The sequence below is a fragment of the Rhinoraja longicauda genome, chromosome 37 (assembly GCF_053455715.1).
Source record: "Rhinoraja longicauda isolate Sanriku21f chromosome 37, sRhiLon1.1, whole genome shotgun sequence".
NCBI lineage: Eukaryota > Metazoa > Chordata > Chondrichthyes > Rajiformes > Arhynchobatidae > Rhinoraja > Rhinoraja longicauda.
The window spans coordinates 3,328,686-3,356,575 of NC_135989.1; the positions used below are offsets into that span (position 1 = coordinate 3,328,686).

At 43.4% G+C, this 27,890-nt stretch overlaps 1 protein-coding gene across 1 annotated transcript; it reads right to left on the bottom strand.

The window, feature by feature from the left end:
- Window positions 1-667: 667 nt before the first annotated feature.
- On the bottom strand, window positions 668-26,321 carry LOC144610688 (calreticulin-like). Its single transcript, XM_078429574.1, has 9 exons — window positions 26,086-26,321; window positions 14,776-14,877; window positions 11,438-11,641; window positions 10,492-10,586; window positions 9,039-9,248; window positions 8,833-8,946; window positions 4,581-4,724; window positions 3,376-3,468; window positions 668-1,909 (listed from the first exon to the last, which is right to left on the bottom strand). The coding sequence occupies exons 1-9, from the start codon at window positions 26,171-26,173 to the stop codon at window positions 1,706-1,708; spliced, it is 1,254 nt and encodes a 417-aa protein (XP_078285700.1). The 5' UTR covers window positions 26,174-26,321; the 3' UTR covers window positions 668-1,705.
- Window positions 26,322-27,890: the final 1,569 nt, after the last annotated feature.

Below are 27,890 nucleotides of genomic sequence, written 5' to 3' on the forward strand. Positions count from 1 at the left end.
GGAACTAGTTTAGATCAGGCATCTTGGTTGCCATGGATGAGTTTCCACACTACGACCGACTATTATTAATGTGCCCTGTGACACCATGATCAGATTTTGCAAGTGCTAAACAAGGTGTAAATATTGGCCATGAATCAAGAAACAAATGTTTAGTTTAGAGATACAGCACGGAAACAGGCCCTTTGGCCCACTGGGTCCGCACCAACCAGTGATCCTACACACACAAGGGACAACTTTTACATTTACCAAGCCAATCAACCTACATACCTGTACGTCTTTGGCATGTAGAAGGAAACCGAAGATCTCGGAGAAAACCCGCGCAGGAACGTATAGCCAGCACCCGTAGTTAGGATCAAACCCGGGTTTCTGGCGCTGGAAGTGATGTAAGGCAGCAACTCTACCGCTGCGCTACCTAAATGTTCTATTCTTCCAAAATGAATCTCACAGGGCACATAGGAGCTCAGTGCATCATCTGTGAAGTGCAGCAGTACAAAAATGTTACTCCTTCTCTCCAGAGTTGCTGCCTGCCCTGCTGAGTTACTCCAGCATTTTGTGTCTATCTTCAAATGGTGAAATTTCCAACCCAATCCTCAGCCATACAAATCCAATAAAGTGTGCAGAAGTTGCAAGCCTCAGACAAGAACGAACAAGAAATCCACAAAACTCATCACTTCCATTTGGTATTTATTGTAGAAATGTGATCAAACGTATCTGTATTGCACACAGAACTTAAGTTTTCCAAAAACACGGTCATCGATTAAATCACCAATTTACAACATTTAAATAACAGGTTAAAATGACAAACTTTACTTGGTCTGTACAGAAATTAAGTTTTGTTTTGTATTTTTTGGAAATAAAGATTTTCCTCCTCCTCTTGAAACCCCTATATAAAGAATGCAAAATACAAAGAAGACCCTGGATTTGGAAAGAGCCAAAAAATTGTTTAACCTGTGCAGTCCTGCAAGACCTAATTGTTCTCCAAATGAATGAGCAAAGGCAGTTGTACAATTACACTTACAGTTGAAGCCCGTTAATGGTAAACCCATGATGGAAGTGAAAATGTTCTAATTTAATTCAGATCATTCCCATTGAATGCAAAATCCCCACCACCAGATTTAATCGTCTAAAGAATCAAGTGGTTGAATAAATCTAAACCAGTGCGTGCTGGAAAATTAACAGGCATCAACTGCAAAATTTCAGGCTTAAAGACACTCTTCAGTGCACAAGACTGAAATTACTGCAAAAACACTTTACTGAGGGGTTGACCCATTAGAAAACCAAAGTGAAAATCCCCAGTCAAAAAAATATTGATGAAAGCCTGTATTGATAAATGATGCTCAGTTGATTTCCAGGCTTAATGTGGCTACTTCATTGCAGTCAGGTGGATGTTGTCAGTGTGCAAAACAATCTCCAGTTCCAGTCAGATTGGAACTTCTGCTTTCCCAAACCTACGATGTGTTGGCATTTAGTAATTTAGTACTCAACTTCCAGATTAATCCCTTCTGTGGATGCATTGTTTTAAACAGGAAATAAACTGTCCCTCGCTTCCTAGCCCAAACTAAAAGAACCCAAGCCACATTTTTCTAACCTTTTGTAAACAAAAATGAAAAGAGCACATTCCAATAAGGGGTTCCAATTGCTTGTGTAAAGGTTCTCTGTACATTGCCCTGCTGCCATTTCATCTCCCAACATTATACTACATTCCTTATAACTCATCTTTAAGAGCAGCTTCTGTTTCTTCTTCCTCCTCCTCCTCTTCTTCATCCTCCTCCTTTTCTTCCTTATCTTCATCTTCCTCTTCCTCATCATCTTCATCACCCTCATCGTCCACCTTATCCTTCTTGTCCTCTTCCTCGCGTTTCTTCCTCTCCTCGTCATCCTGTGTTTCCTTCATTTTCTTTTCAGGATCCTGAAGACAACAAAAAGTAATCAATTCTCTCTAGCACACGAAACAGCAGTTGAGGCAGGAATACAGACCTCCCAACATTTGATTTTACAAATTCATAATTTTGATGTCCAAAATTCAGAATATGACATCAAAATTCATATGGCACGTAATGCAACTTTTCAGCAAAAAAAAGGTATGCACGCCAAATGCGCATAGGTGTTGCACTACATTCATTTGTGAAAAACGACAATTATTTCCAACAGTCTGTAGTTCTTGGACCAGATGTACAATATCAGGCCTATCATGAGTATATTCTGCTAGTTATAGAAAGGTTATTGAACAGAGATACTTCTTGCAACACAAAAGAATTGTTTTGTTTTTTCTATTTTGCTTTTTCCTTACACATCACAATTCTCTTGGTACTGAATAAAAGAACAATGGTTATAAAATGTATGACTAAGTTAAGAAAGTTGATATATGAGACTAGACTAAGCATATGGAAGTACTTGAAGTAAATTTGCACATTAATTGATAATCAGCACAAAAGGGTGGTAATTGGCTTTTTCTGCTGTGTTTTATATTTTAACCCAGTCTTAATTAATTTAATTATATAATCATGCACTTAAATTTAATATTTTCTCATTACAGTTCCACCACTGATTTTCTGGCACTCTTGGTTCCAGAGCTTTGCTGGTTTATCCAGCCGGCCAAGGAAGTCCGTCCACTATGGGGATAGATGTACTGGCTCCAGCTGGGCTGGCGTTCCAGAGCCCCGGCCACAGGTTGCAAATTCAACCCACTGATCGGCCATGGAAGTCCCAATGAGGTCGAGATTGGCTGCCTTGCCCAGCCTACGTACCACATTTTTGGGGAGACTTCCAGGGTGGGGGGATTTCTCGCGGAAACCCCCAGCGACCTCTAGCAGCCGAATTGACAAATTGCAATTACCAACTGTTTTGCGGAAAAATGCGAGGCAAAATTGGAATGGCGGAAACGAACCCTTCTGAATTTGGCGGAAAGTTTCCGCTTTCTATGGAGTACTATATATAATCCTGGTTGCCGTGCTACAGGGTGCCATTAAAACAAAGATGATAAGCTGGATCTTGCACAGGCACATGGTTAGAAAAGCTTTGGAGGGATAGGTCCAGATGCAGGCAAATGGGACCAGATTGGTTAGCTCCATGCTGTATAGCTCTAGGACTTTCCACCCATTATCCCCACCCCAAAAATGGGCGACAAGATAGGCACCTTAATTCACTGAATTGTCAGCATTCATTTCCCAACTACAATGCCCTCAGGTGAATTTTATCCACCTTTTATTCCGAGAGAGGGCAGCTTCAATTCTCAAACCAGATCGATTGGGACAAGTCAGAAAGTCAACAATTTCTGCAAGCTAGAAATATTCCATAGGATATTTTTTAAACACTGCTGCCAAGCTGCAACCGTACTAATCATTTCCCTTCCTGCAGAGACAGGTTGCTTCTTACTTTGGTGGTTCCCCAGGTGTCCTTTCCAACCGTCTCAGCATATTTTTCATCGTCTGTGATCAAGAAGTTATCAAATATTGTTCCGGATTTAACCTGAAAAGTTAAAATATACATTGTGGGGTTACGACCAAATGTTGAACAAGATCAAGGTACCAACTCCAGATACAAAGTAGCTACCCATAAATCAGTGAAAATACAACCCTCAGTGCTTGTGGCAGGCAGTTTGATGTCCAGCTACTCCATCTTTGATCTTGATGCCAATTTAAAATAATGAAAATTTAAAATTGAACTACAGCCAGTGGAAAGTTGAGTTACTAAGATAATGAATACATTTTAATATTTGCCTTTGAATGAACGATGGAAAAATTTGATCCAAGAAACTTAATTATCCCCATTTTTAAATACAAACATGCCGCCATTGACATCACTGACTCCACAAATTAAACACTAGCCAAAATGCACGTAGAATCAAAGTGTGGAATACTGCTAAATCAGTTGCTGCAGTATGTGAATTACAGATTGAAATACAAATTGCTGCCGGCCATGGTTTAAAATACATCGCAGGATGGAAGTTAAGAGGTGGCACAGCGAGTGAGTTGCTGCCTTAAAGTGCCAGAGACCCAGGTACGATCCTGACTAGGGGTGCTGTCTGTACAGAGTTAGTATTTTCTCCCTGTGATCGAGTGGGTTTTCTCCGGTTATACACCAAAGACTTGCAGGTTTGTAGGTTAATTGCCTTTGGTTAAAAATTGTAAATTGTCCCTAGTGTGTAGGATAGTGCTAGTGTACAGGATTACTGGTCAGCATCAGCTTTCCCTCTCTAAACCAAAGACGCATGTATAGGTTTGTAGGTTAATTGGCTTGCTAAATGTAAAAAATTGTCGCTAAATGTAAAAAAGTGTGTAGGATAGTGTTAATGTGCGGGGATCGCTGGTCGGCACGGACTCGGTGGGCTGCAAGGGCCTGTTTCCACAGTGTATCTCTAAACCAAACTAAACCTTTGCTAATGAGGTAGGAAGACCAAGATTGGGAATTTCCAATCCTTTGGCCCCAAGCTTCACTTCAAAACATGGAGAGCAAACGTGAAAATAAACTCAGTACCTGCATTACACAGACCTTAAATGCGTGCAAAACTAAAATGGAATTTAGATACTCTTTGGGTAGATATTTGTAGCCCTCTATTGTGGAACAAACAAGGCACTAACCTGCCACAAATCCAGGCCAATCACAGAAATATCTTTGTAACTGTACAGGTTGGAGTCTGGAGTATACTCTGGATTATCAATTTCAGGATGAATCCATTTTCCTTTGTACTCTGGATTATCAATCTGTCCTGGTTTCCATTCACCCTGGTGACAATAAAAAACAAAGGAATGGTGTTAAGATTGGGTCAGGCAGCATCCAGAGAGCAATACAAACTATTAACCCAGATTACAATTAATTTTCACCTGAATTACAATGCTTCCAGCTAAATGGGTAGGAATCATGTGCATTTTAAGTGTTGATTGATTCTATATTGTCACGTGTACTTGCTACAGTGAAATTCTTTGTTTTGCATACAACACACAAGTATGCAAAGAGGTGCCATGTACAGGGCGCCGACAAAGTCACAAAAAGTATTCAATAGAGTCCCAATGGTCCCTCTTCATCCTCACCCCCTTTGTTCGCCACAGCCCCTCACGCTGCGTCCCTCTGTTCTTGACGGGGTGCCCTCGACAGACTGCCAGGACGCTTGTCAGCACTGGGCCTGCACTTGCTGGAGCTTAGAAGAATGAGGGAGGAACTCATTGAAACGTACAGAATAGGAAAGGCTTGGATCGAGTGGATGCAGAGAGGATGTTTCCAACAGTGGGAGCATCCAGGGATAGGTCATAGCCCAGGCATGCGAGTGAGGTTTAAAAAAAAGAGGAAAAGACCCACGTGCCTGCAATGGGGGTCAAAAAAACTGATTTTTTGGGGGGAAAATTTACACAAAATTACCAGTTAAGCCTCATTTAGTGCATTTCAAAGTAAAAAGGGGACATTACAAAATAACTTAAATATGTCACTGTATATTTTTAATAACATTTAAGTAATTTCACACATTAATTGATAATCAGCCCAAAAAGGTGGTAATTGGCTTTTCTGCTGTGTTTTAAATTTTAATCCCGCCTTCATTGATTTAGTTATATAATCTTGCACTTAAATTTAATATTTACTCATTACAGTTCCACCACTGATTTTCTGGCACTCTTGGTTCCAGAGCTTTGCTGGTTTATCCAGCTGGCCAAGGAAGTTGCTCGGCGATGGGGATAGATGTGCTGGCTCCAGCTGGGCTGGAGTTCCAGAGCCGCGGCCACAGGTTGCAAATTCAACCCACCGATCGGCCGTGGAAGTCCCTATGAGGTCGAAATGGCTGCCTTGCCCAGACTAGGTGCCACATTTTCGGGGAGAGTTCCAGGGCGCGGGGATTTCTCACGGAACTCCCTAGCGAAAACCTAGTGTTTATGAAAAGTCTACACATCGTTTATTTTAATTTTTTTCCCGATCAGATTTCTCCATTGATAAACGCGATTTTGGTAAAGTGAAAAACACGGAAATCATGCAAAAAGCACAGGAAATGGATTTTATTAATTGCAGAAATCCGCAGAAACTTCACATGCCTGATAGCCTCAGCATTAAAGGGTGTTCTTTTGGGAAGATGAGGAATTTCTTTAGTCAGAGGGTGGTGAATCTGTGGATTCTTTGCCACAAAAGGCTGTGGAGACAATGTCAGTGGATATATTTAAGGCAGAGATGGAGATTCTTGATTAGTATGGGTGTCAGAGGTTATGGGGAGGAGGCAGGAGAATGGGGTTAGGAGGGAGAGATATAATCAGCCATGATTGAATGGCGGAGTAGATTTAATGGGCTGAATGGCTCAATTCTGCTCCTGTCAGGACCTAATGAACACTGACAATTGCCATGCATCTCCATATGTTGATTAGATCAGGTAGCGTCTGTCAGATAATAAAAAGGGAATTACAAGGAACTTAAGAGAATTACAAGAGCACTTAAGAGCTACTCTTTAAATCTTCAAATCAACAATCAGCTAACTTGGCATCATTCAAGGGTCATTATGTGCACATGGCACACAGAATACACACACACGATATCTCATTTGTCCACAGGTGAGACATTGAGAGATAAGATTGATTGTAGCAACCAGCCATTTCGACTCATGCCATAATGAAACCGACCCACAGCAATCACCCGAAGGAGGTTACAGCCTAGGCAATTCTTGTTTCCTAAAGAAAATACTATTCAGCAAACATGCTTCAACTTGCAATTCAGAATTAATTCTAAATCAGACACCAGGAAACCTGACACAAGCAAGCACAACTCTGGTCTCGTATATCTCAATAGAAAATGCAGGTCAGGCAGCAACTGTGAGAAGAGATACACTTAACATTTCCAAGGCACTTCAGAACTGGGAGAGAAAACAAATGCTGAGGATAGAGGGGGAAGAAAAATAGAACAAAGGATATCTCCAAAACAGTGATAAGCTGTTGGCATCACTATTTTGGTTGATCTACAACTTCTGACAAGGGATGTTTGCCTGAAATGCCAACTCACTTTCCACAGATGCTCCTACCAGGCAAGAGGTACAATGTTGAAGTACCAGTACAACAACGGTTAAGATAACTGTACAGCACAAGGACCTTTGGACATCCTTTGATGTACAGCACAAGGTTAGAGTCGAAGGCAGACACAAAATGCCGGAGTAACTCAGCGTGTCAGGCAGCATCTCGGGAGAGAAGGAATGGGTGACGTTTCGGGCCGAGACCCTTCTTCAGACTCTACCCGAAACGTCACCCATTCCTTCTCAGGAGATGCTCCCTGACACGCTGAGTTACTCCAGCATTGTGTCTACCTTTGATTTAAACCAGCATCTGCAGTTTTTTTTCCTACAAGGTTAGTCAATCTTTAATGTACAGCTAGCTATATCTGTACAGCATATAGTTCTTTAGTATTATCTTTGCTAAGATTAGACGCTTTAATTTTTATAGTTATACCTTTTTTTAATTTTCTTATTCTCTCTTTCCAATAGTTTATAGGTTTTTTTCTTTTTTCTTTCTGCTTTATTTTTTATTTTCTCTCTTTAAAAATTGAAGCTATGTAAGAACTTTGTAACAAATTTGTCTTTTATTTCTATTTGTACATATGCTTTTCAAAAATAAAAATATTTAATTTAAAAAAAGATTAGACGCAAAGAGGAAAGAATAGCATGTAGCTTTTATTAGATATTAATGTTTCCAAGAACATATTGTGATTTGTAATAAGGAATTAAAGTGTGTAAGATTCCCATTAATCTGTATAAAAGTTGAAACTTTTTAGAATAGCACGTGTCTGAATGCAAGTTCTCAAGAGCCCAGTTGATTGGCGACAGTTCTCGGAGGATTTGCTGGGAAAGATAACCTTTAACTTGCATTGAATTCTCCAACTTTAGATAGTTCCTCTGTCCCTCTCTTTCCCTCCCGCTTCCCAGTTCTCCCTCTATCTTCCTGTCTCCACCTATATCCTTCTTTTGTCCCGCCCACTTGACATCAGTCTGAAGGGTCTCGACCCGAAACGTCACCCATTCCTTCTCTCCTGAGATGCTGCCTGACCCGTTGAGTTACTCCAGCATTTTGTGAAATAAATACCGTCGATTTGTACCAGCATCTGCAGTTATTTTCTTACATAACCTTTCACTTTGCTCAGGAGGAAAACAAAGTGAGCCCCAGCGACCGGTCAGTCCAGAGTCCACGTCAGCTCATGTGGGAGCAGATAGGACAGAGCCAGCCAGTGGAAGGCAAATTTTTTCCTCTGTGGAGCAGTTGAAGCATGCCATAAATCGGGTGCCAAAGTGAGGGAGGGAGGATATCAATCACAGCAAATAGTGATTGTGATGGGAGCTTTAGAACCCCCGTTAAGGAACAAGGTCCTGCCAGAACCAAGTTGTAGGTCCAAGTCCTCTACTAAGTAGTGGGTCGGGTACCACAAACAGAATTGGGGAGAGCTGCAGCAGTCAGAGGTTAGTCACTGAGGTACCTTTGGGCCGGGGACCACGAAGGGCACAGGAAGGAGGACCAGTGGGGGCAAGAGTGGAATGTGTAGGAAGGAACTGCTAATGGTGGTTTAAACCAAAGATAGACACAAAATGGTGGAGTAACTCAGCAGGACAGGCATCTCTGGAGAGAAGGAAGAGGTGGCGTTTCGGGGCTAGACGTCTGAAGAAGGGTCTCGACCCAAAACTCCACCCTTTTGTGTCCATCCTTCGGGGCAAGAGTGGAAGTTTGATCTAGAATCTAAGCTGACATTCATGCAGCACACCCTCAGTACTGTACTCCGGGGATGGTGCCTGACCCGCTGAGATGCTCCATGGATGAGATATCAAAATACATTGATGCAGAATAGGCAAGCTAATGCAGTAAGAAAAACAAAGTCAGGGGTTACCTTGTAATCAGGGTTCTGAATCATAGGTGGCTCCCATTCCCCATCCATCTCATCATCCCAATCTTCAGGTTTCTTGGCATCAGGGTCAGGAGTATGCTCGGGTTTATCCCAGTCCTGATGGGGGCAAAAACAGAAGCTAAAGAGACCACCAAGGAAATAACCGTGTAAATACGCAACCACACCATTACCACAACAGCCCCAGTTACCTCAGGTTTTACATCCTCGGGATCATCAATCTTGGCACGCTCATCCCAGTCCTCTGGTTTCTTGGCTTCTGGATCTTTAATCATCTTTGGTGGCAGGAAGTCCCAGTCTTCTTCCAAGCTACCCGATTCAACTTTCTGGTTGTCAATTTTTACTTCGTAAGTATTGTCAGGACGGACGATAAGGGTATACAGATGCGAGAACTCATCATCCTAGAAAAATGAAGGGAAGATGCTTCAGCTAGTTGTAAGGGCTAACATTAGGAATACAGTCATGTGGGTTTTATTGCGGGAGCGTAAAAGCTCCAGCTCGATTATATTGCGGGGGCATCCTGTTGTCAGCAGGGAAACGTGGCTTATGGCTGATAGCATCCTCTGATATCAGCAACCGGCATTCAAAGCTTTGAAGTGTTAAGAAGAACATCTTGCCATATGGACTGCCCTTTGTTCCCAAGAAAGAAGAGGACACGGAGGACACAAAGATTTATAGGGCACTGTAAACTTGCCATATAAGGCAGCAATGGAAAATACTGGCACATGCATTTCGGATATAAAATGTGTGTAAATGAAAGCTTTCGGAGAGAGAGAGGCTGTACTAGCTGCCTGAGCGTTTCTGAACGTTCCAGTGCCTAGGCTCTCCCACCTGGGTGAGTAGAATAAAGAGGTTAAACGAATTTGGTTGTCTGACTATTCTGTTAATCGGTCACGGACTACAACATAGTCTCGAGCACGTACAATACACACACCTTAATGCAAGGCTGCAGCACTAAACTGCATCACTTCATCTGGTCACTGTAACGGGAACTCTCCAATTATTACTACAACAGCCACCCAAAGGAAGTAGTGTACAGTAAACAAGTAATCAACATGAAACATTTAATTTTACTTCTGCCACTAAGTATTTCCAATTGAATTCGTTCTAGCATCCGTACAGAAATGTTCCAAGACTGTGGCACAGTCGGATTGCTGCCTTACAGCAGCAGAGACCCAGTTTGATCCTGACTATGGGTGCCGTCTGTACGGAGTTTGTACATTCTCCCTGTGGCCACGTGGGTTTTCTCCGGGTGTCCTGATGTCCACCACTCTAAAGACGTACAGGTTTAGGTCAATTGGCTTCTGTAAAACTGTAAATTGTCCCCAGCGTGTAGGATAGTGCTAGTGTACAGGGTGATCGCTGGTCGGCACAGACTCGATGGGCCACATGCCCATTTCCACACTGTATCTCCAGTCTAAACTGAATGCAAGTGATACCACATGCGACCTTTTTGCGCACACACTAAGTCAAACAAAAATCACCACACCAAAAGTGACCTATCCCTGAAAAGCCCCAAAGCTAATATAAAAGAATAGGAGACATGTGCAGGGATATAGTTTATTTCCCAGTTTTGATGAGACCCAATGCCCAATATTAAACCCACGGCTTTGATCACTCCTCTGAGCAGACCAATATACTCACCTTGCAACGAACATCCTTGGATATCAAATGATTCTTTCCTTTGTAGTTGAAAATGACATGGACTTTCTTTGTTCCCGGGCCACAGATGTCAGGGCCTAGAATTTAATAGTAAACCTTTTTTAAAACACATGACCGATAAACAATTGTTCAACCACATTACAGCACAACAGGATACTGCTAATTGATCGAGGACTAGCCCAGAAAAGAAACTAAAACAGTTGAAACCTTTAAACACTCGTCTCTGCAGGAAACACTGCAGGAAAGGATTTCTCCCAAATGTCCAATTTAACTCGTTACAAACCTTTACTTCATAACTGTTAGCAGATGGATGTATAAACAGACGACACCGCAAAATACTTCAGACACTGACAATCTTAAATAACAAAAAAATCTTGGAAATACTTGCATCAGAACAGAGCCGCCATCGAAACTTCGAAGAAAAGGTGTCTTAAGTTGGCAATCGCTGACGAAAATTGAACCAAAAGCTAGCTCTCCCCAAATGCTAAGCATTTTCAGGTGTACGTATTATGGAACAATGAAGCCACATTACAGCTTTGTCTTTCCAATTTCAAAGTGTCCATGAATAATATCATGCGGTGGCACAGTGGTAGAGCTGCTGCCTTACAGGCCCCGAGACCCGGGTTCGATCCTGACTATGGGTGCTGTCTGTTTGGAGTTTGTATGTGACCGTGTGTGTTTTCTCCGGGTGCTCTAGTTTCCCCCCACATCCCAAAGAAGTACAAGTTTGTAGGTTAATTGGCTGCAGTAAAATGGTAAATTGTCCCTAGTGTGTGTAGGATAGCGTATATGTGCAGAGTGATCGCTGGTCGGCGTGGACTCGGTGGGCCGAAGGGCCTATTTCAGCACTTTATCTCTGAACATCACTACCACCTGTGGTGCTCTTGGATAGCTGTGAAGATGGATGTTACCCAAAAGGGTCACTTACCAAACATAATATTGTAGACAGAGTCTCCATGCATATCAGCTTGGTTGAGGTCCGAAGGGAAGATCTTCACGTAGCCACCTCCGCAGTCGATGGTCTGTTCATGCTTGACTGTGAATTGGACAACAAGGGTCTTCCCTTCATTGCTGAAGGGGTCAAACCTTGCTGACAGTGCATAGAATCTGGCATCCTCACTTGTCTGGAGGCCTAGAAATAGAACGCATTCAGAGGATAATGAGCCCTGCTTAATGATTCCAGAGATACCAACTCTATCTTCCACACCACGCACCATATTACAATCACCAAGCACAAAATCACCAATACTGCAGAAGTACATAAGATCCACCAGAAAGGGTTAGTGCTAAACCAAAAAGTGCTAACGTTTGTAACAAAGTCCCAGGAACATTGTTCAAGCACAAGTACCCAATAATTTCTAGTCATCCCAATTTTATCATTGCCACATTTAAATGTTTTACTTGGGCAGTTGAGTTGCTGCCTCACAGCACCAGAGACCACAGTTCGATCCTAACTACAGGTTCTGTCTGTACAGTTAGTACGTTCTCTAGGATCCAGTTTCCTCCCACACTCCAAAGGCATACAGGGTTGTAGGTTAATAGACTTGGTAAAATTGTAAATTGACACTGGTTTGCAGGAGTGTTAATGTGTGGGGAATTGTTGTTTGGCGTGGACTCGGTGGGCCATCACAGAAACACCAGTTATCCCAGTCTCACTGCGCCAGGGAGATAACTAACAAAGAAATAAAGTACTGGAGGAACTCAGCCAGCCTGGCTCAGTGACAAAAGCTAGAGGCGAATAGGAAAATAAGGATAGACACAAAATGCTGGAGTAACTCAGCAGGTCAGGCAACATCTCTGGAGAAAAGGAATGGGTGACGTTTTGGGTGGAGACCCTTCTTCAGACTGATGTCAGGGGAGGGGGTGAGACAAAGATAGAATGTAGTCGGAGACAGGATGACTAGTGGGAGAACTGGGAAGGGGATAGAGGGGGAAAGCAGGGACTATCTGAAATTAGAGAAGTCAATGTTCATACCAATGTGTAAACTACCCAAACGAAATACGAGGTGCTGTTCCTCCAATTTGCGCTGGGCCTCACTCTGACAATGGTGTTCAGCGAAACGATGTCAGGCAAGGAAGAGAGCAGGAGGCAAGTGAAAAGACAAGGGTGGGATATGGGGGGAAGGGCAATGTGGGTTAAAAGGGAAATGAACAGCAGGGATATGAAGTGCCTGCAGAGGAAGGGAAAGGCACACATGACAGGATGGTGGGAGACAGCGAGAGATGTGTGTGCACTGGAGTGGGGGGGGGGGCAGGGGAAAGGGTATATTACTTGCAATTGGATTGAAGAACAGTTCTAGTCAGCAAGCTCAAGCTGTGCTGAACCATATCAGCATATCTGAACAACCTGCCAACCTGAACTTCTCAGCCAAAAGGAACCAGACATGCAAAACCGTGGGTGACAGTTCCTATGCCAAACCGTTCCATGTTCCTTCATCCCTTAGAGAACCAGGCAACTTAAAATTGTAAGTTGGTTAATGATGGCCCAAACTCAGAATCTAATTGGCGCCATCTAGTGGACTGTCTAGATGGTGCCAATTAGCATCGAGTTTGAGCCATCATCTACCAACTTAAGATTTTGGTACTGACCTCCCTGCCATTGAAGGGATCAACAGGAGTCACTGCCTCAAAGAGGCAGACAATATCATAGACCCACACCGCCCAACCAGTCTCATTTCACCCCCAATGTTTGCGCAAAATAATTCACTGATTTTTTTTGTATAACTATTTCTATGTCGCATTTAAGGCCTGTTATGTTGTGGCAATAAGAATTTAATTGTTCTGTTGGTAGAGATTACAACAAAGCACTCGACTAACTAGAGGTGGCTTTCAAAGACAATGAAAAAATGGAAATACATAGTGCTAGGACAGCAAACAGCAATAATGAGAGATTTATCAATTGCTTTGTCAAATGACACCAATGGAAATATGCCATTTGATTCCCATCAGATAAATTATTTTGTGTACCAGAATGTAGTTTAAAACAGGCACGAGACGAGTGAACATCCAACATAGTCAAAGGTTTTCTTCTTCTGGCGTTTGAGGCATAGAGGTTATGTAACGCCCTCCAGGCGCTGTAGCCAGTTCAATGTGCTGTTGTCGAGGGCCGTGAGGTCTACCCCCCCCAACCGGGGGGGGGGGGGGGGGGGAGGACAGCAGTCACAAATGACGTGCTGCACTGCTTGCTGGTCTGCTCCACACACGCAAGCTGCTGATAAATGCAACCCCCAACGATGCATGTTGGCGTTGAACCGGCAGACCCCTGCGTGGAGTCAGTTAAGGGCGACCCACTCTTTGCGGGGGCATGTCCGAGCTGGGTGGTCAAAGGTAGCAACACTTCATGCTTAAAAAGCAAGTTAAAAGTTTCCTCTTCTGGCTGCCAAGGTGGGGCAGCGCCATGTGGCAGGGTTGGGCCCCGGAGATTGGCAAGTGTGGCTGCTCTGTGGAGTCTCGGGAGGAGGGGGGGGGGGCGAGGGAGCGACGAGGTTTGGTGTGGTCCTGCGCCCAGCAAACAGCAGCAGGCCTGGCTTGCTTGTGGCGGAGCTGGGAAGAGACAAGAGGGTGGCAACGAACGCAAAGAACAGACGGCCAGAACGAGGAACTGTTGGCTTGCCTTTCGCCATCTCAAGGTCAGATGCGGGAGCCCTAGCGGCTCAAAGGCTGTACGGGGAAGAAGAGGAAGACGGTTCACTGGCAGCCTGGGGCTTGACTGGATAAGGTGCCACCCACAACTTCGCTTGGCCAGGCCAACCCTGTAATGCAACTAGGACAACGGGCCTTCTGTGGAATTCTCTGCCTCAGAAGGCAGTGGAGGCCAATTCTCTGAATGCATTCAAGAGAGCTAGATAAAGTTCATAAGGATAGCGGAGTCAGGGGGTATGGGGAGAAGGCAGGAATGGGGTACTGATTGTGAATGATCAGCCATGATCACATTGAATGGCAGTGCTGGCTCGAAGGGCCGAATGGCCTCCTCCTGCACCTATTGTCTATTCATGGCCAGCTACATTTAAAGCAACTTGGATTTTGAAAATGACACCAAACTTGGCAATTCTGGTATGTTGTCTCAGTGGACTATTTCTATACACTACACCAAATCCAAGGCTGTGCTTAAATCGAATGAGGGGAAGTCAGACGAAAATTGCATTAAATATAAAATCAAATATTTTTGCATCGGTCACAGGAAACTTGACTGGGGGGGATTGTAGCAACGGGAGAGCATAAACCATTCACTGTTAGTAATTTCAACCAAAACAGAAATTCTCCCACCTTTATCTTTCTCTGCATCACCGTAAAATTTGCCAGCAGTCAGCTTGAATTTTCCATAATCAGTTTTGTGCTTCGATTCAGACCATCTCTGTGTCCAGGCATCTGATTCAAAGAAACAGAAAATATTGTTACACTTCTAAAACAAAGACCTCCTTTGGAATGAGAACTCCTCACTTGCGAATTGTGAAACACTGAATGTAATTCCTTCTACGTGTACACATTATTCAGGCCTCTAGGTGGCATCTCAACAAAATTACGCATTCTAATAAAGTCAAATCACAAAATGGAGTAGCACAGGTCTGAAACTTCACATCCCCACTTGAAAAGGACAGCATTGAACAGTTACTGTGCCCTGACTTTGCACAAGACACTTGTAGATTCCCCACGGAGTTGGTAGAGTTGCTGCCTTACAGCGAATACAGCGCCGGAGACCGGGGTTCGAACCCTACTAAGGGGACTGTCTGTACGGAGTTTGCATGTTCGCCCTGTGACCTGTGTGGGTTTTCTCCAAGATCTTCGGTTTCCTCCCACACTCCAAAGACATACAGGTATATAGGTTGACTGGCTTGGTAAATGCAAAAATTGTCCCTAGTGGGTGTAGGATAGTGTTAATATGCGGGGACTGCTGGCTGGCGCAGACCAGGTGGGCTGAAAGGGCCTGTTTCTGCGCTCTAAACTAAAAAAACGATTAGGATACAACTTTATTTATCCCGGAGGGAAATTGATCTGCCACGTCAGAAAATAGTTACAAGGCATCAAAGTGTCACTTGCATTATAACATTGAAATTTAAGTGACCAGTTATTACACAGCACAGATTCTGTTGGCATCCACAGCTTTTGCCGTGCTACCCCAACATACAACAGTGTAGACGATGGCACTGGCCACCACCAATTGATAAAATATCTGCAGCATTTTACTGTAGATGTTGAAAGAGCAGAGCCTCCTCAGAAAGTACAGATGGCTGCCACTTCTTATACAGGGCCTCTGCTTTCCTGGCCCAGTCCAGTGTACTGTCCAGGTAAACTCCAAGGTACTTTACTCCTGGGTGACCTGCACATCCACACCCTTGATGGAGACAGGGGGAAGGGATGTTCCCTTCTTCCAAAAGTCCACAACTAACTCCTTAGACTTGTCGGTGGTGTTCAGCTGCAGGTGACCTCAACACACACATCATCATCCATGCATGAATGAGGCTTGACATTGACTAAACCAACAGTGCCAATTCTCTATTATCCATCTCTGGTAGTGCCATTGACTACTAAACCAAGACAGTGCCAATTCTCTATTATCCATCTCTGGTAGTGCCATTGCATGGCTTCTCCACAGTTCAAAACAGAATTACCAAAATGGAACAAACCAAGATTGTCCAATGATCTTGGCCCCACCCCATAACTCCCTGAAAGTGACAACCTCACAAGAAGAAAGTGGTAAGTGCTTGCCGAAGTACTGATCAGGGCAATGAGTATGCAAGTCAAGAACTCGTGATGCAGCCCTGAAAGCATTTCATCAGGATGCATCACAGCTTGGTTTGGGAACAGCTCCATCCAAGACAGCAAGAAATTGCAGCGAATTGTGGACACAGCTCAGATCATCACACAAACCAATCTCCTTTTCATGGACTGCATTTATACCTTGCGCTACCTCATCCCCGGCTCCCCCTTAACCCCTCTCCTATTGGGCAAAAGACGCACACCTCCAGATTCAGGGAGTTTCTTCCCAGCTGTTATCAGGCAACTGAATCATCCTACCACAACCAGACCAGTCCTGAACTACTATCTACCTTATCGGGGACCCTCAGTCTATCTTTGATTGGACTTTATTGGCGTTATCTTGCACAAAACTTTATTCCCTTATCATGTACTTGTACACTGAATGGCTCGATTGTAAGCATGTATTGTCTTTCTATGGCGGGTTAGCACACAAAAGCTTTTCACTGTACCTCGGTACACGTGACAATAAACTAAACTGAACTATAAGTCAGGAAGTCATGATGCACATTCATTGCCGTTTGGTCAGGTCACATTGAGTATTTCGTAGAGTTAGATACTGCTCCTAGAGCTAACGGAAATAAGGAATATGTGGAGAAGGCAGAAAAAAGGCACCGATTTTGGATGATCAGCCATGATCATATTGAACGTGCTGGCTCAAAGGGACGAATTGCCTACTCCTGCACCTATTTTCTATGTTTCTGGTTGCTCCATTACCAGAAGGACGTGGAGGCTTTGGAAAGGGTGCAGAGGTGGTTTACCAGAATGATGCCTGGATTAGGTGGCAGTAGCGACAAGAAGTTGGACAGATTTGGATTGTTTTCTCTGGGACTCCAGAAGTTTTGAGTAGTCCTGGTAAGGTAATTGGATTCTGTAAACTGCCGAGTGTGGATGAGAATGTGGGATAAAGTAGCGTGAATCGGTGATCGATGATCAGCATGGAGTCAGTTGGTCAAAGTTATGTTTCCATACCGTATTTTTCAATCCTATGGTAAAACCAAATAGCTGGAGAGATGCATGGACAAGGAATTTTATTAAATGATTGGATCATTAGATATTAACATGATCAATTATCCAACTCCATTTAAAAAATGACTTTAGATTGGGACACTAGCACCAACCTAGATCTCAGTTACCCACAACAGCCTGACTGCGGGAGAAGACGGCAGGAGAAGGGAAAGACATTGTGGCCTTCCATCACAGTGAGGAGAGGACTGGAGGAGACTCACTGTGATGGATGTTTCTTTGCTGGATGTTTCTTTTTTTGTGTGTTTTTGGGGTTGTGTAATTTTAATGCCTATTTAGTGCTTTTATTGTTGGACTGTGGGTGACTGAATTTCGTCCAATATTGGATGACAAATAAAGCCATCTTGAATCTTGAATTTAGAATTTAACCATTTCACCAAACAATGTGACATTTATACTATGTTGAGCTCTGTGAATTAATCTTTTGGAATAAACTACAATCCAATTCATTTGCTCCATTTACAGCATCAACTACATTCTTCATTTCACATCAATAGGCATAGTGATTCCTCAACTGCATAACATGTTCACTCAAGAAGCACTTGACCAAACAGAAAAGGAAGGTCTAAATCAATACTGTAGACTGCATTGTTTTTGCAGTGGTTCAAAAGGCAAAAAAACAATTTCACCTCCCATGACAATTATTCCCCATTGACTCCACCTGAAAGTCCACCATCATCCAAGGATATAGAAAAACTTATGCATATAGAAAAGTATAAAATTATATAAGGACTGGACAAGCAGGAAAAATGTTCCCAATATTGGGAGAGTCCAGAACCAGGGGCCACAGTCCAAGAATTAAGGGGAGGTCATTTAAAACTGAGGTGAGACGAAACTTTTTCACCCAGACAGTTGTGAAATTGTGGAATTCTCTGCCACAACAGGCAGTAGAGGCCAATTCACTGGATGGATTTAAAAGAGAGTTAGAGCTCTCGGGGCTAGTGGAATCAAGGGATACGGGGAGAAGGCAGGCACGGGTTACTGATTGTGGATGATCAGCCATGATCACAATGAAAGGCGGTGCTGGCTCGAAGGGCCAAAAGGCCTCTTCCTGCACCTATTTTCAATGTTCCTATGTTTCATACCAGACCATCAGCTCCAGGGACAAGCAAAAGGGATTAGAGACAAACAAAATTTTATTAGTTAAATAAAAAGCAGCACCAGCAATCCAGTAGATGGGCAAATACTAGCCCATTTTCATAGTAATATATAGTATCGCTCCCTTGCTGTAATCCTCCCATTTCACCAACACTACCCATAATTACCTTAATGAAATAGATACTGCATCAAGTCATTAATGAATTAAGACTCAGGTTGGGAAATGCCCAAAGATCTATGCGAGAATTAGTGTGTCAGATGTCCAGTCAGGTCATTTGCAAACAGCGAGACCCCTTTAAAGGAAATACACACATTTATAATAGAGTAACTGCAGGAGATTTCTAAAAATCTAAATACACCATATCTAATGGATTTTATTCAAGGAATGGGTGACGTTTCCGTCGAGACCCTTCTTCAGACTGATGTCAGGGGGGTGGGACAAAGGAAGGATATAGGTGGAGACAGGAAGATAGAGGGAGAACTGGGAAGGGGAGGGGAAGAGAGGGACAGAGGAACTGGTTTCTTTTCAACTAGCCACATACTCAAAGACCTCTAGTAGATTAAAGACAAAAGAGACTGCAGGTGCTGTAATCTGGAACAAAGGAACTTGGTGGGTCAAGTAGCACCTGTGAAAGCAAATGTACAAATTGACATTGTGGTGTCTGCTCAAGAGCACAAAATTGCAATTAGGAAAATATAGAAATACTCATCAAGTCCAGCAGAATTTTGTGCATGGACCATGGTCTTCCAATGCAAGCCCAAAGCAAGCTACAGCAACTGAATCTCATCAGTCCTGACTTAATGATTCAAGAATTTCAGCTAAATAGTCTTACCAGTTAATCAGCACAAGCCAGCGCAGAAAAAAAAGCCAAATCTAAATATTAAAAACAAGATGCTGGAAAGGTCAGCAAGTTAGCAGACATACAAAAGAAAAACAAGTTAATGTTTCAGGTCTGCAACCCTTTGTCAGTCAATAGGAGCAGCACGGCAGCAGAGTTGCTTCCCTACAGCGCCAGAGACCCAGGTTCTAATCTTTTAAAAACATTATAGAACCCAGACTTCAGTGGCTTAAATAGTATCCGAAAAGGTACAAGTCGGTGTTTCAAGCAGAAACCCAAAACATCAATTCGTACATATGCCTCCATGGATGCTACTTGACCCACCAAGTTCCTTTGCTCTAGATTGCAGCACATGCAATCTCTTTTGTGTTCACTGGAGGTCTTGGAGTAAGTATGTAGCTAATTGAAAGGAAAAAGAGAAACCATTAGATATGGTGCATTTAGATTTGAGATTTTCAGAAATCTCCTGATCAGGTCCAACTGAAGAGTTAGAGCACATGCAACTGAGTACATGTGGAATGGAACTGCAGATGCTGGTTTATACCAAAGACAGACAAAGTGCAGGTGCAACTCAGCAGGTCGGGCACCATCTCTGGAGAAAAAGAGTAACTTGTCTGATACAAATTGAACACTGGTTAATAGACAAATTAAGGTGGGACCTTTCTACAAAAGCAAGGTACTGCAAGAACTAAAGCATAGACCCAGGCTATTTACAATCAATTAGACCAAGCGGACCAAATACAAAACCTCTGAGCTTGTTGATAATACAAAAGCTGGCAGGATTGCAAGTCAAGTCAATTTTATTTGTATAGCACATTTAAAAACAACCCATGTTTTTAGGGTGAAGGCTTCAAGGAAATAGACAGGCTAAAATGCACAGGCTGAAGAACACTACAGTTGGATATAATGTAGAAAAATGCAAGCTCATACATTTGTATTGCAGAGCACAATTTAAGAAAAGTGACATTGGGAGATGCTGATATTCAAAAGAGACCAGATGCCAGGCTAATGGCGAGAATGGCCTTAATTGAGAGCACCTGAATAAAGCTGTAAAATTTCTGACTATAATCATAGATTATTTGTGAAACCAAACCTGGCATGCATGCAGTTTTGGTTTCCTTGTCCAAAAATATCATTGCCATACAGGGAGCATGAAGAGAATTCACCAGCTTCAGGTCTGAAGTTGAAGATCAGGAACAAGGAAGGAACAAGAGGGTGGATCCCCACTCCTTTTTTGCGCTCATACTCCAGGAGTCCCAATTAACCAGGGGAAATAATGGCTGCTTTTCTACCAAAGCGAATGAGGTAACAGTGGATTTACAAGATAGACACAAAATGCTGGAGTGACTCAGCGGGTCAGACATCGCTGGAGAAAAGGAATAGGACATTTTGGGTCGAGATCCTTCAGATTCCTTTACAAGATAGATGTTGACAGGGCAAAAAGACTTGAAACACAATATGCATGAAATGAAGCATCACAGAAGAAAATGGCTCATCTAAAATTAAAATTAAACAAATTAAAAGTAGGAGTTCCAAGTTCTTTTAAGGGCGACACCGCAGTAGAGTTATAATACAAGAAAATAACTGCAGATGCTGGTACAAATCGAAGGTATTTATTCACAAAATGCTGGAGTCAGGCAGCATCTCAGGAGAGAAGGAATGGGTGACGTTTCGGGTCGAGACCCTCAGCGGTAGAGTTGCTGCCTTACAGCGCCAGAGACCCGGGTTCGATCCCAACTACGGGTGCTGTCTGTACGGAGTTTGTTAGTTCTCCCTGTGACCCGCGTGAGTTTTCTCCAAGATCCTCGGTTTCCTCACACACTCCAAAGGTCTGCAGGTTAATTGGCTTGGTGTACGTGTAAATTGCTCCTAGTATGTATAGGATAGTGGGGATCGCTGGTCAGTGTGGACTCAGTGGGCCAAAGGGCCTGTTTCCACGCAGTATCTCTAAAACTAAAGAAAACCTGGTACCAGAACACTGGGCAAGGAAGAGAAAAAAGGTCAACTTCAAGCAATATTTTTTAGACTTGGATGACAAATCAACTATTTCTTTCTCCAAATGACTCCTTACCTGCAGTATATTTAAAATTGTTTTCTCAATTCATAGTGAGGTTTTGTTTTAACATGGTTAACAGCTTGTTAAATCTATAAGAAAGTATACATCACCAATAAAACAGATTGTTAGCAGTCATTTCAGTACCAAGTGAGTCATTAATACAAGAGAACCGATACCATGGCCAGCCAGCTGCTCAAGTATTCACGGGCTTATCTTTCAAGAGAACACTAAACAAACTAGTTAGAAACCAGTTTTAATACAAGGTTAGTCTATCTATTTTACCAGAGATCCAGCAGCAACTACAATGGTCAATGGTACTGCAATCATACAGCTCAAGGCTGTAGTTCTGACGACTAAATAGGTTGCAGTTGCCTGAAGGGTCCCGACCCAAAACGTCAACTATTCCTTTTCTCCAGAGATGCTGTCTGACCCGCTGAGTTTCTCCAGCTTTGTGTCTGTCTTGGGTTGTAATCATATTTGTAAATCCTATCACACCCCTTTGCACTTTCCATAGAGATGACCCCACAACCCTTTGGTTCCCTCATTCCCACTCAACCAGCCCTCTCCACGGGCACTTTCCCTTGCGACTGCAGGAGATGCCATGTCTGCTCTCACTGCCATCCGGGGACCCCATGTGAGACAGGTTACATGCTTGTCTTCCTACCGCCCATTGCATTTCAGTGCTCCCAATGTGGCCTTCTGTATGTTACAGAGGCCAAGCATAGACAAGGCAACCATTCCACCAAACACTTACGCTGGAGTTCCTAGTTGCAAACCATTGTAACTCAAAATCAGAATAACCTTTATTTTCATCCAAAAATGTATTTTGGACGAGATTCCATTACCCACAGTCCAACAATAAGAGCAATAAAAATAAGCAATAACACACTATCACAAAACAAAAAAGAAACATTCATCACAGTGATCTCTTCCAGTCACCTCCTCACTGTGATCGAAGGCCAGAATGTCTTTTCTCTTCCCCTGCCGTCTTCTCCCGTGGTCAGGCTGTTGAAGTTGCCACGTTCCAGGCCGCGCCGGACGGTGAAAGGACCTCAGCGGGCCGACCCAAGCCCTGCGATTCTTCCCATACCAAATTTCAAGCAATAACCCCCTCCCTACCGCAGTGCACACACACACATTACTTCCAAAATCGTCCACCACCCCAGTCACCCTGCTGTCTTCCGCTCTTCTGTACACTCATTTCATATTTTCTTTTACCCCTCTTCCCCTTCCGCCCATATCGAACCCCCCAGGTTCACATTTAAATCCTCCCCTTTCATTACTTCACAACCTTTCGGTTTCTTTTCACTTCTAGCCTTAGGAAGATGGGTGGAGTAAGTGACAATCACCCCCAATCTTTGTATCAATCTTGGGGCATGCTTTGCTCCAATCCCCACCCCCTCATTTCCAGCTTCCTATTCCAATCTAAAGGATCCAATCCTAAACATTGCCTGTCCATTCCCTCCACAGATATTCCAGACATGCTGAGTTCCTCCAGCATTTTGCATTTGCTCTTAACTGGTTGAAGCATTTGTACTGGCCCAACACTCATGTTCAACAGTCTGCAGCTACTTAATGAAGCAACCCTCAGCCAAATCATACCCACCAGGCTAGACACAAAATGCTGGAGTAACTCAGAGGGACAGGCAGCATTTCTGGAGAGAACGAATGGGTGATGTTTTGGGTCAAACCCTTCTTCAGACTGATGTCAGAGAACTTAGGCAATCATTCTTCCAGACAAGATATGGTTTCAGATGGATCATCTCAACACAACAAATACTTGTCAAGCCTGAGGAATTGGCTGACTCAACAGAAGAATTTAGAGAAAACATAGCTCAAGAAGAAAAATAAAACCGGTGTACTATAGTTTATATCCTAGTGAATGGTGCCAAAGCCTAGTCCCCAGAAGGTCCAGATGTCTTTCACAAAAATCAGCTCTTGTCAAAAAGCCTTCCACCCACTTAATACCTGTTAATCCATCAGTCACACCACTCAAACAACTGAACTAGACGCACTCATACACCCCATTAACCATGACCAGATGACAGAGAATAGAGGTGCTTTGGTACAAAATCAGTTTACACCGAGGAAATGTTCCACTGTTATAATCTAATTAGTCTCAAACCACCTCTCCCCATTACCTCAAGTCCAATTACAGATCACACCCATGATACTTTCAACATTATCTTGGTGCTGGGAATAAATCTAACCTCTGGAATTCCCCAAATCAACAGGGAAGTGCAAATTTGCCAAGAACTAACAGGCGTTGGCTAAATGGCCCCCAATCTAGATACAAGGAAATATAAAATAATCAACTCCTCAATTCCCCCTTCCTTTAAGATATCTCCAAACCCATTTTAAGACATTGGTCTCAATGTAACCTCTTCCCTTAGAGACTATCTCTTGTTTCACAAGATTCAGGATGTAAAAAAAATACAAGCTAGTGAAAAACTTAAGGAATTATCTCTACCAAAGAACCAGGGACACAGTTAATGAAAACGTTTATCATCCCAGATAAGACAGCATGATTCCAGGATTAACACAAGTGGAATGCTGCCTTAGCAAAAAAAAAGTATGTTGTGTACAACATTACATTAAAAAAAGGAAAAAATAATTTAAAACATATAGCCATCCTTAAATGCCATTGTATTCCTGCTTTTGGTACACTTCCCCATTTTGCTCTCTACTGAAGGGCAAGCCATCCTACATTTCCCAAATCAGGCAACTAAGCACAATTCTTTTGCAGAGAAAAGCTCACAAGGAGGCACTGTCTGAATCTGCTGTCAAAGGACATTAGATTGTGGCAAAAGATTTAGGTTTCTCTTTTGAGTGAAACCATGCAGTTCCTCCAATCTCACCAGTCACTCAGACTAGTACGAGACAGTCAAAATGCTGGGCTTTTGTACGACCAAACCACATCAAATATCAATCTGAAGGGTCCCAACCCAAAACATCACCCATCGTTTTTCTCCAGAGATGCTGCCTGACCTGCTGAGTTACTCCAGCACTGTGTGTCTATCTTCAGAACAACAAACTTGACAAGAACATTACTTTCCCACTATTCATTTACTGTTTTAGTTTAAAAGGATTTGAGTTCTTATAGGTCATATTCAAAATCATTGAGTTCTTAAACTAAAGTTATCTTTAAACCCATCCCAATACATCCCATCATTGATCAATACAGTTCATCACACCACCCTGGCCACACCTCATTTCAGTCCTGCCATCCAGGAAGGTGATATAGCCTAAAAAACATGACCTCCAGGTTCAAGAACAGCATCTCAGCAACCATCAGACTATTGAACACTTCAAACCCCTACTAAACTTCAAACTACAGTCTTGGATGCAATAGGGATTGGGGCTATTGTTTCATACTATTTTTTTTTTAATTGAATTTTATTTTGCTCATTTTAATTCTGTTATGTATGGAGCTTACAAACCAGTTATGCTGCTGCAAGAATGTCATTGTTCAATTTCAGTACAAATGACAATTAGACTCTCTTGAGTCGAAGCTGCCTGACCCGCCGAGTTCCTCCTGCACCTTGTGTTTTTTTGTGCAAGATTCCAGCATCTGCAGTTCGTTGAGCCCAAATTTTGATTTGCTTTGCGCAAATTAAAACACTCAAAAGTAATAATGTAACATTAAAATTGAATAGACAAGCTGCATCAGTTGTCATGCTGTGAAAACGGAGATGATGAGACGAGTTTCTTCCCACAGCAGGCCATCAGGACTGTTAACTATTATAACTCCAGGGACTAAATTTTATTTTCTGTATTAATTTTAATTTATATGCTGTAATTGTGATTTTTTTTGTTTTTTGCACAATCCGCAGGCATTGCCACTTTCATTTCACTGCGTGTATGTGACAAATAAACTTGACTTGAGAAGGACTACCACCAATGAACAAAGTCATCCGTTCGGCAGGGTCCAGGGAACAAGAATCAATTTAAAACCAGACCTTTACAAAATGCCCGCTCAGATTCAAACATTAGTAAAAGTAATATGATTGTAAAACCCCAAAAAAGATTGGGGTTGATGATCTTCCAAAGCAGTTGATGATCTTCCAAATTGGATTTTTTCTTTTTTGGATAACTGATGCTTTACTTACCACAATCTGCTAAAACCAGCATTACAAATGAAGATACATTTTAATAGAATAGTCTGAAGAAGGATCTCGACCCGAAACGTCACCCATTCCTTCTCTCCTGAGATGCTGCCTGACCTGCTGAGTTACTCCAGCATTTTGTGAAATAAATACCTTCGATTTGAACCAGCATCTGCAGTTTAAGGATAAGGTCTTTTAGGATCGAGATGAGAAAGTTTTTTTTCACACAGAGAGCGGTGAATCTGTGGAATTCTCTGCCACAGAAGGTAGTTGAGGCCAGTTCATTGGCTATATTTAAGAGGGAGTTAGATGTGGCCCTTGTGGCTAAAGGGATCAGGGGGTATGGAGAGAAGGCAGGTACAGGTTACTGAGTTGGATGATCAGCCATGATCATATTGAATGGCGGTGCGTACAGACTCGAAGGGCCGAATGGCCTACTCCTGCACCTATTTTCTATGTTATTTTCTTATACATTTACAATAGAAATGCAGATTAGTCAGATCTGCTCCCCACCCCCTCAAACCCATCTTTTCTTTCAGTTTCATAACCCCCCCCCCACCCCTCTCCTCATTAAAAAATACACTTGAGCAGCCGGATCAGAGGCAGGCCGTGCACTGCATGCCCAGAGGGGGGGGTGAAGCTTTACACACGGTTTAACGCGGCTGCCTGAGGCCGGGTCGGGCCTCCCCCAACTCACCTCCATCGTCGAAGTCCTCGGTGAAATGGACATTGGGGTCGGCCGCCACCGTCGCCGCCAGCAGGCAGAACAACAACCTGGTCTTCATCTTTTCCTTATCGTGTGGGGGTTTTTAAATTTTTTTTCAAACCTCTGAAGGGATGTTTTGCTGGTGCGGGGCCGCCGCCGCCACCCACTGACTGACTGACGGACTGGTCACGACTGAAGCCACCGGGAGAGACGGGCTGCCCGCCCGCCACTTATATACCCCCGCGCCTCACACAAACCTCCCTCGCCAGTCCCGCCCTCCGCTCCCATTGGCCGCCGCCCGCACTGCAGCTGATTCTCCGCTCCCCCATTGGTCGTCACCCCCGCCACTCAACCGCCCCCCCCGCCGCCAGCAAGCTAGGTTGCGCCGCTGCCCAGATGGCTGCTGCTGATTGGCCGCCGGCAGCGTCATGGCGACCGGCGCCGGCCAATGGCCATCGACCACATGTTCCGACGTCGGGAGGGGGGAGAGCGGATGTCCCGCCTTCTCCTGGTGTTCGCGGCTGATTGGTCTGTGCGCCCGTCAATCATGGCAGGCACAGACCGCTGCCTTCTCAATACAATGCTTGTAAATTATAAAATAAAACCTAATGCAGCACGCATACCAGCATCTGCATCTAACTGCAGCTGGGGAAACCTAGTCACCTATTCTTTTAAAGAATATTAATTCTGTTATGAACATAAATTCCAGCATTTCAACAGAACATTGCACAATTTTCCACCAAGTTCTGATAGATACATGTGGAGGGAGGAACTGCAGGTGCTGGTTTAAACTGAAGATAGACATAAAAACCTGGAGTAAGTCAGTGGGACAGGCAACATCTCTGAAGAGAAGGAATGGGTGACGTTTTGGGTCCAGACCCTTGTTCAGACCTGACATAAGAAGGGTCTCTACCCGAAACATCACATATTCCTTCTCTTTAGAGATGCTGTCTGACCCGCTGAGTTACTGCAGCTTTTTGTGTCTGTTCTGATAGAGGCAGCTTGGGTTAGATGCAGAATGGGAGTGCTCTCCCCACTGTCTGCAACCTCTTCACTGTGGCCATTCCCTTAGATTTTGCCTAGAAGGCAAACCAAGCTCTGCTGACATTTCAATGTACTGCTGAGGATACACTTCATCTCACATTTTTCACAAAGCCATGCTATTGTCAAGGCCAATATTTAACGCCCATCCTTCCTTGTCCTTGAGAAGATGGCAGTGAGTACTTCCTTGAATTGCTTCCTCCCTTCTGGTGAAGCCACCCCCACAATGTTATTGAGTGTCATATGTACTGGCAACAAAACAATGAGATTCTTCTTTGCTGCAACTTAACAGACCTGTAAATGCAGTAACACACAGATAATAATCATGAATAAAATCAATTAATAACCGTTAAATGGGGCAGCAAGGTGGCGAAGCGGTAGAGTTGCTACCTGTCAGCGCCATAGGCCCGGGTTCAATCCTGACTACGGGTGCTGCCTGTACGTTTATCCTGTGACCGCGTGGGTTTTCTCCGGGTGTTCCTGCTTCCTCTCACACTCCAAAGACATGCAGATTTGTAGGTTAATTGGCTCTGTAAATTGTAAATATTCCTAGTGTGTAGGATAGAACTAGTATATGGGGGTGTTCGCCAGTCGGCGCGGACTCAGAGGGCCGAAGGACCTGTTTCCACACTGCACCTCTAAAGTCTAAAATCTAAAGTCTAAAGTTATACGAGCTAACCAAAAGCCATCCCACATCATAGATAAGGCCCACACTGGTGTCTCCTTGGTACCCCGCAGCTCCGCCCTTGTTCCCC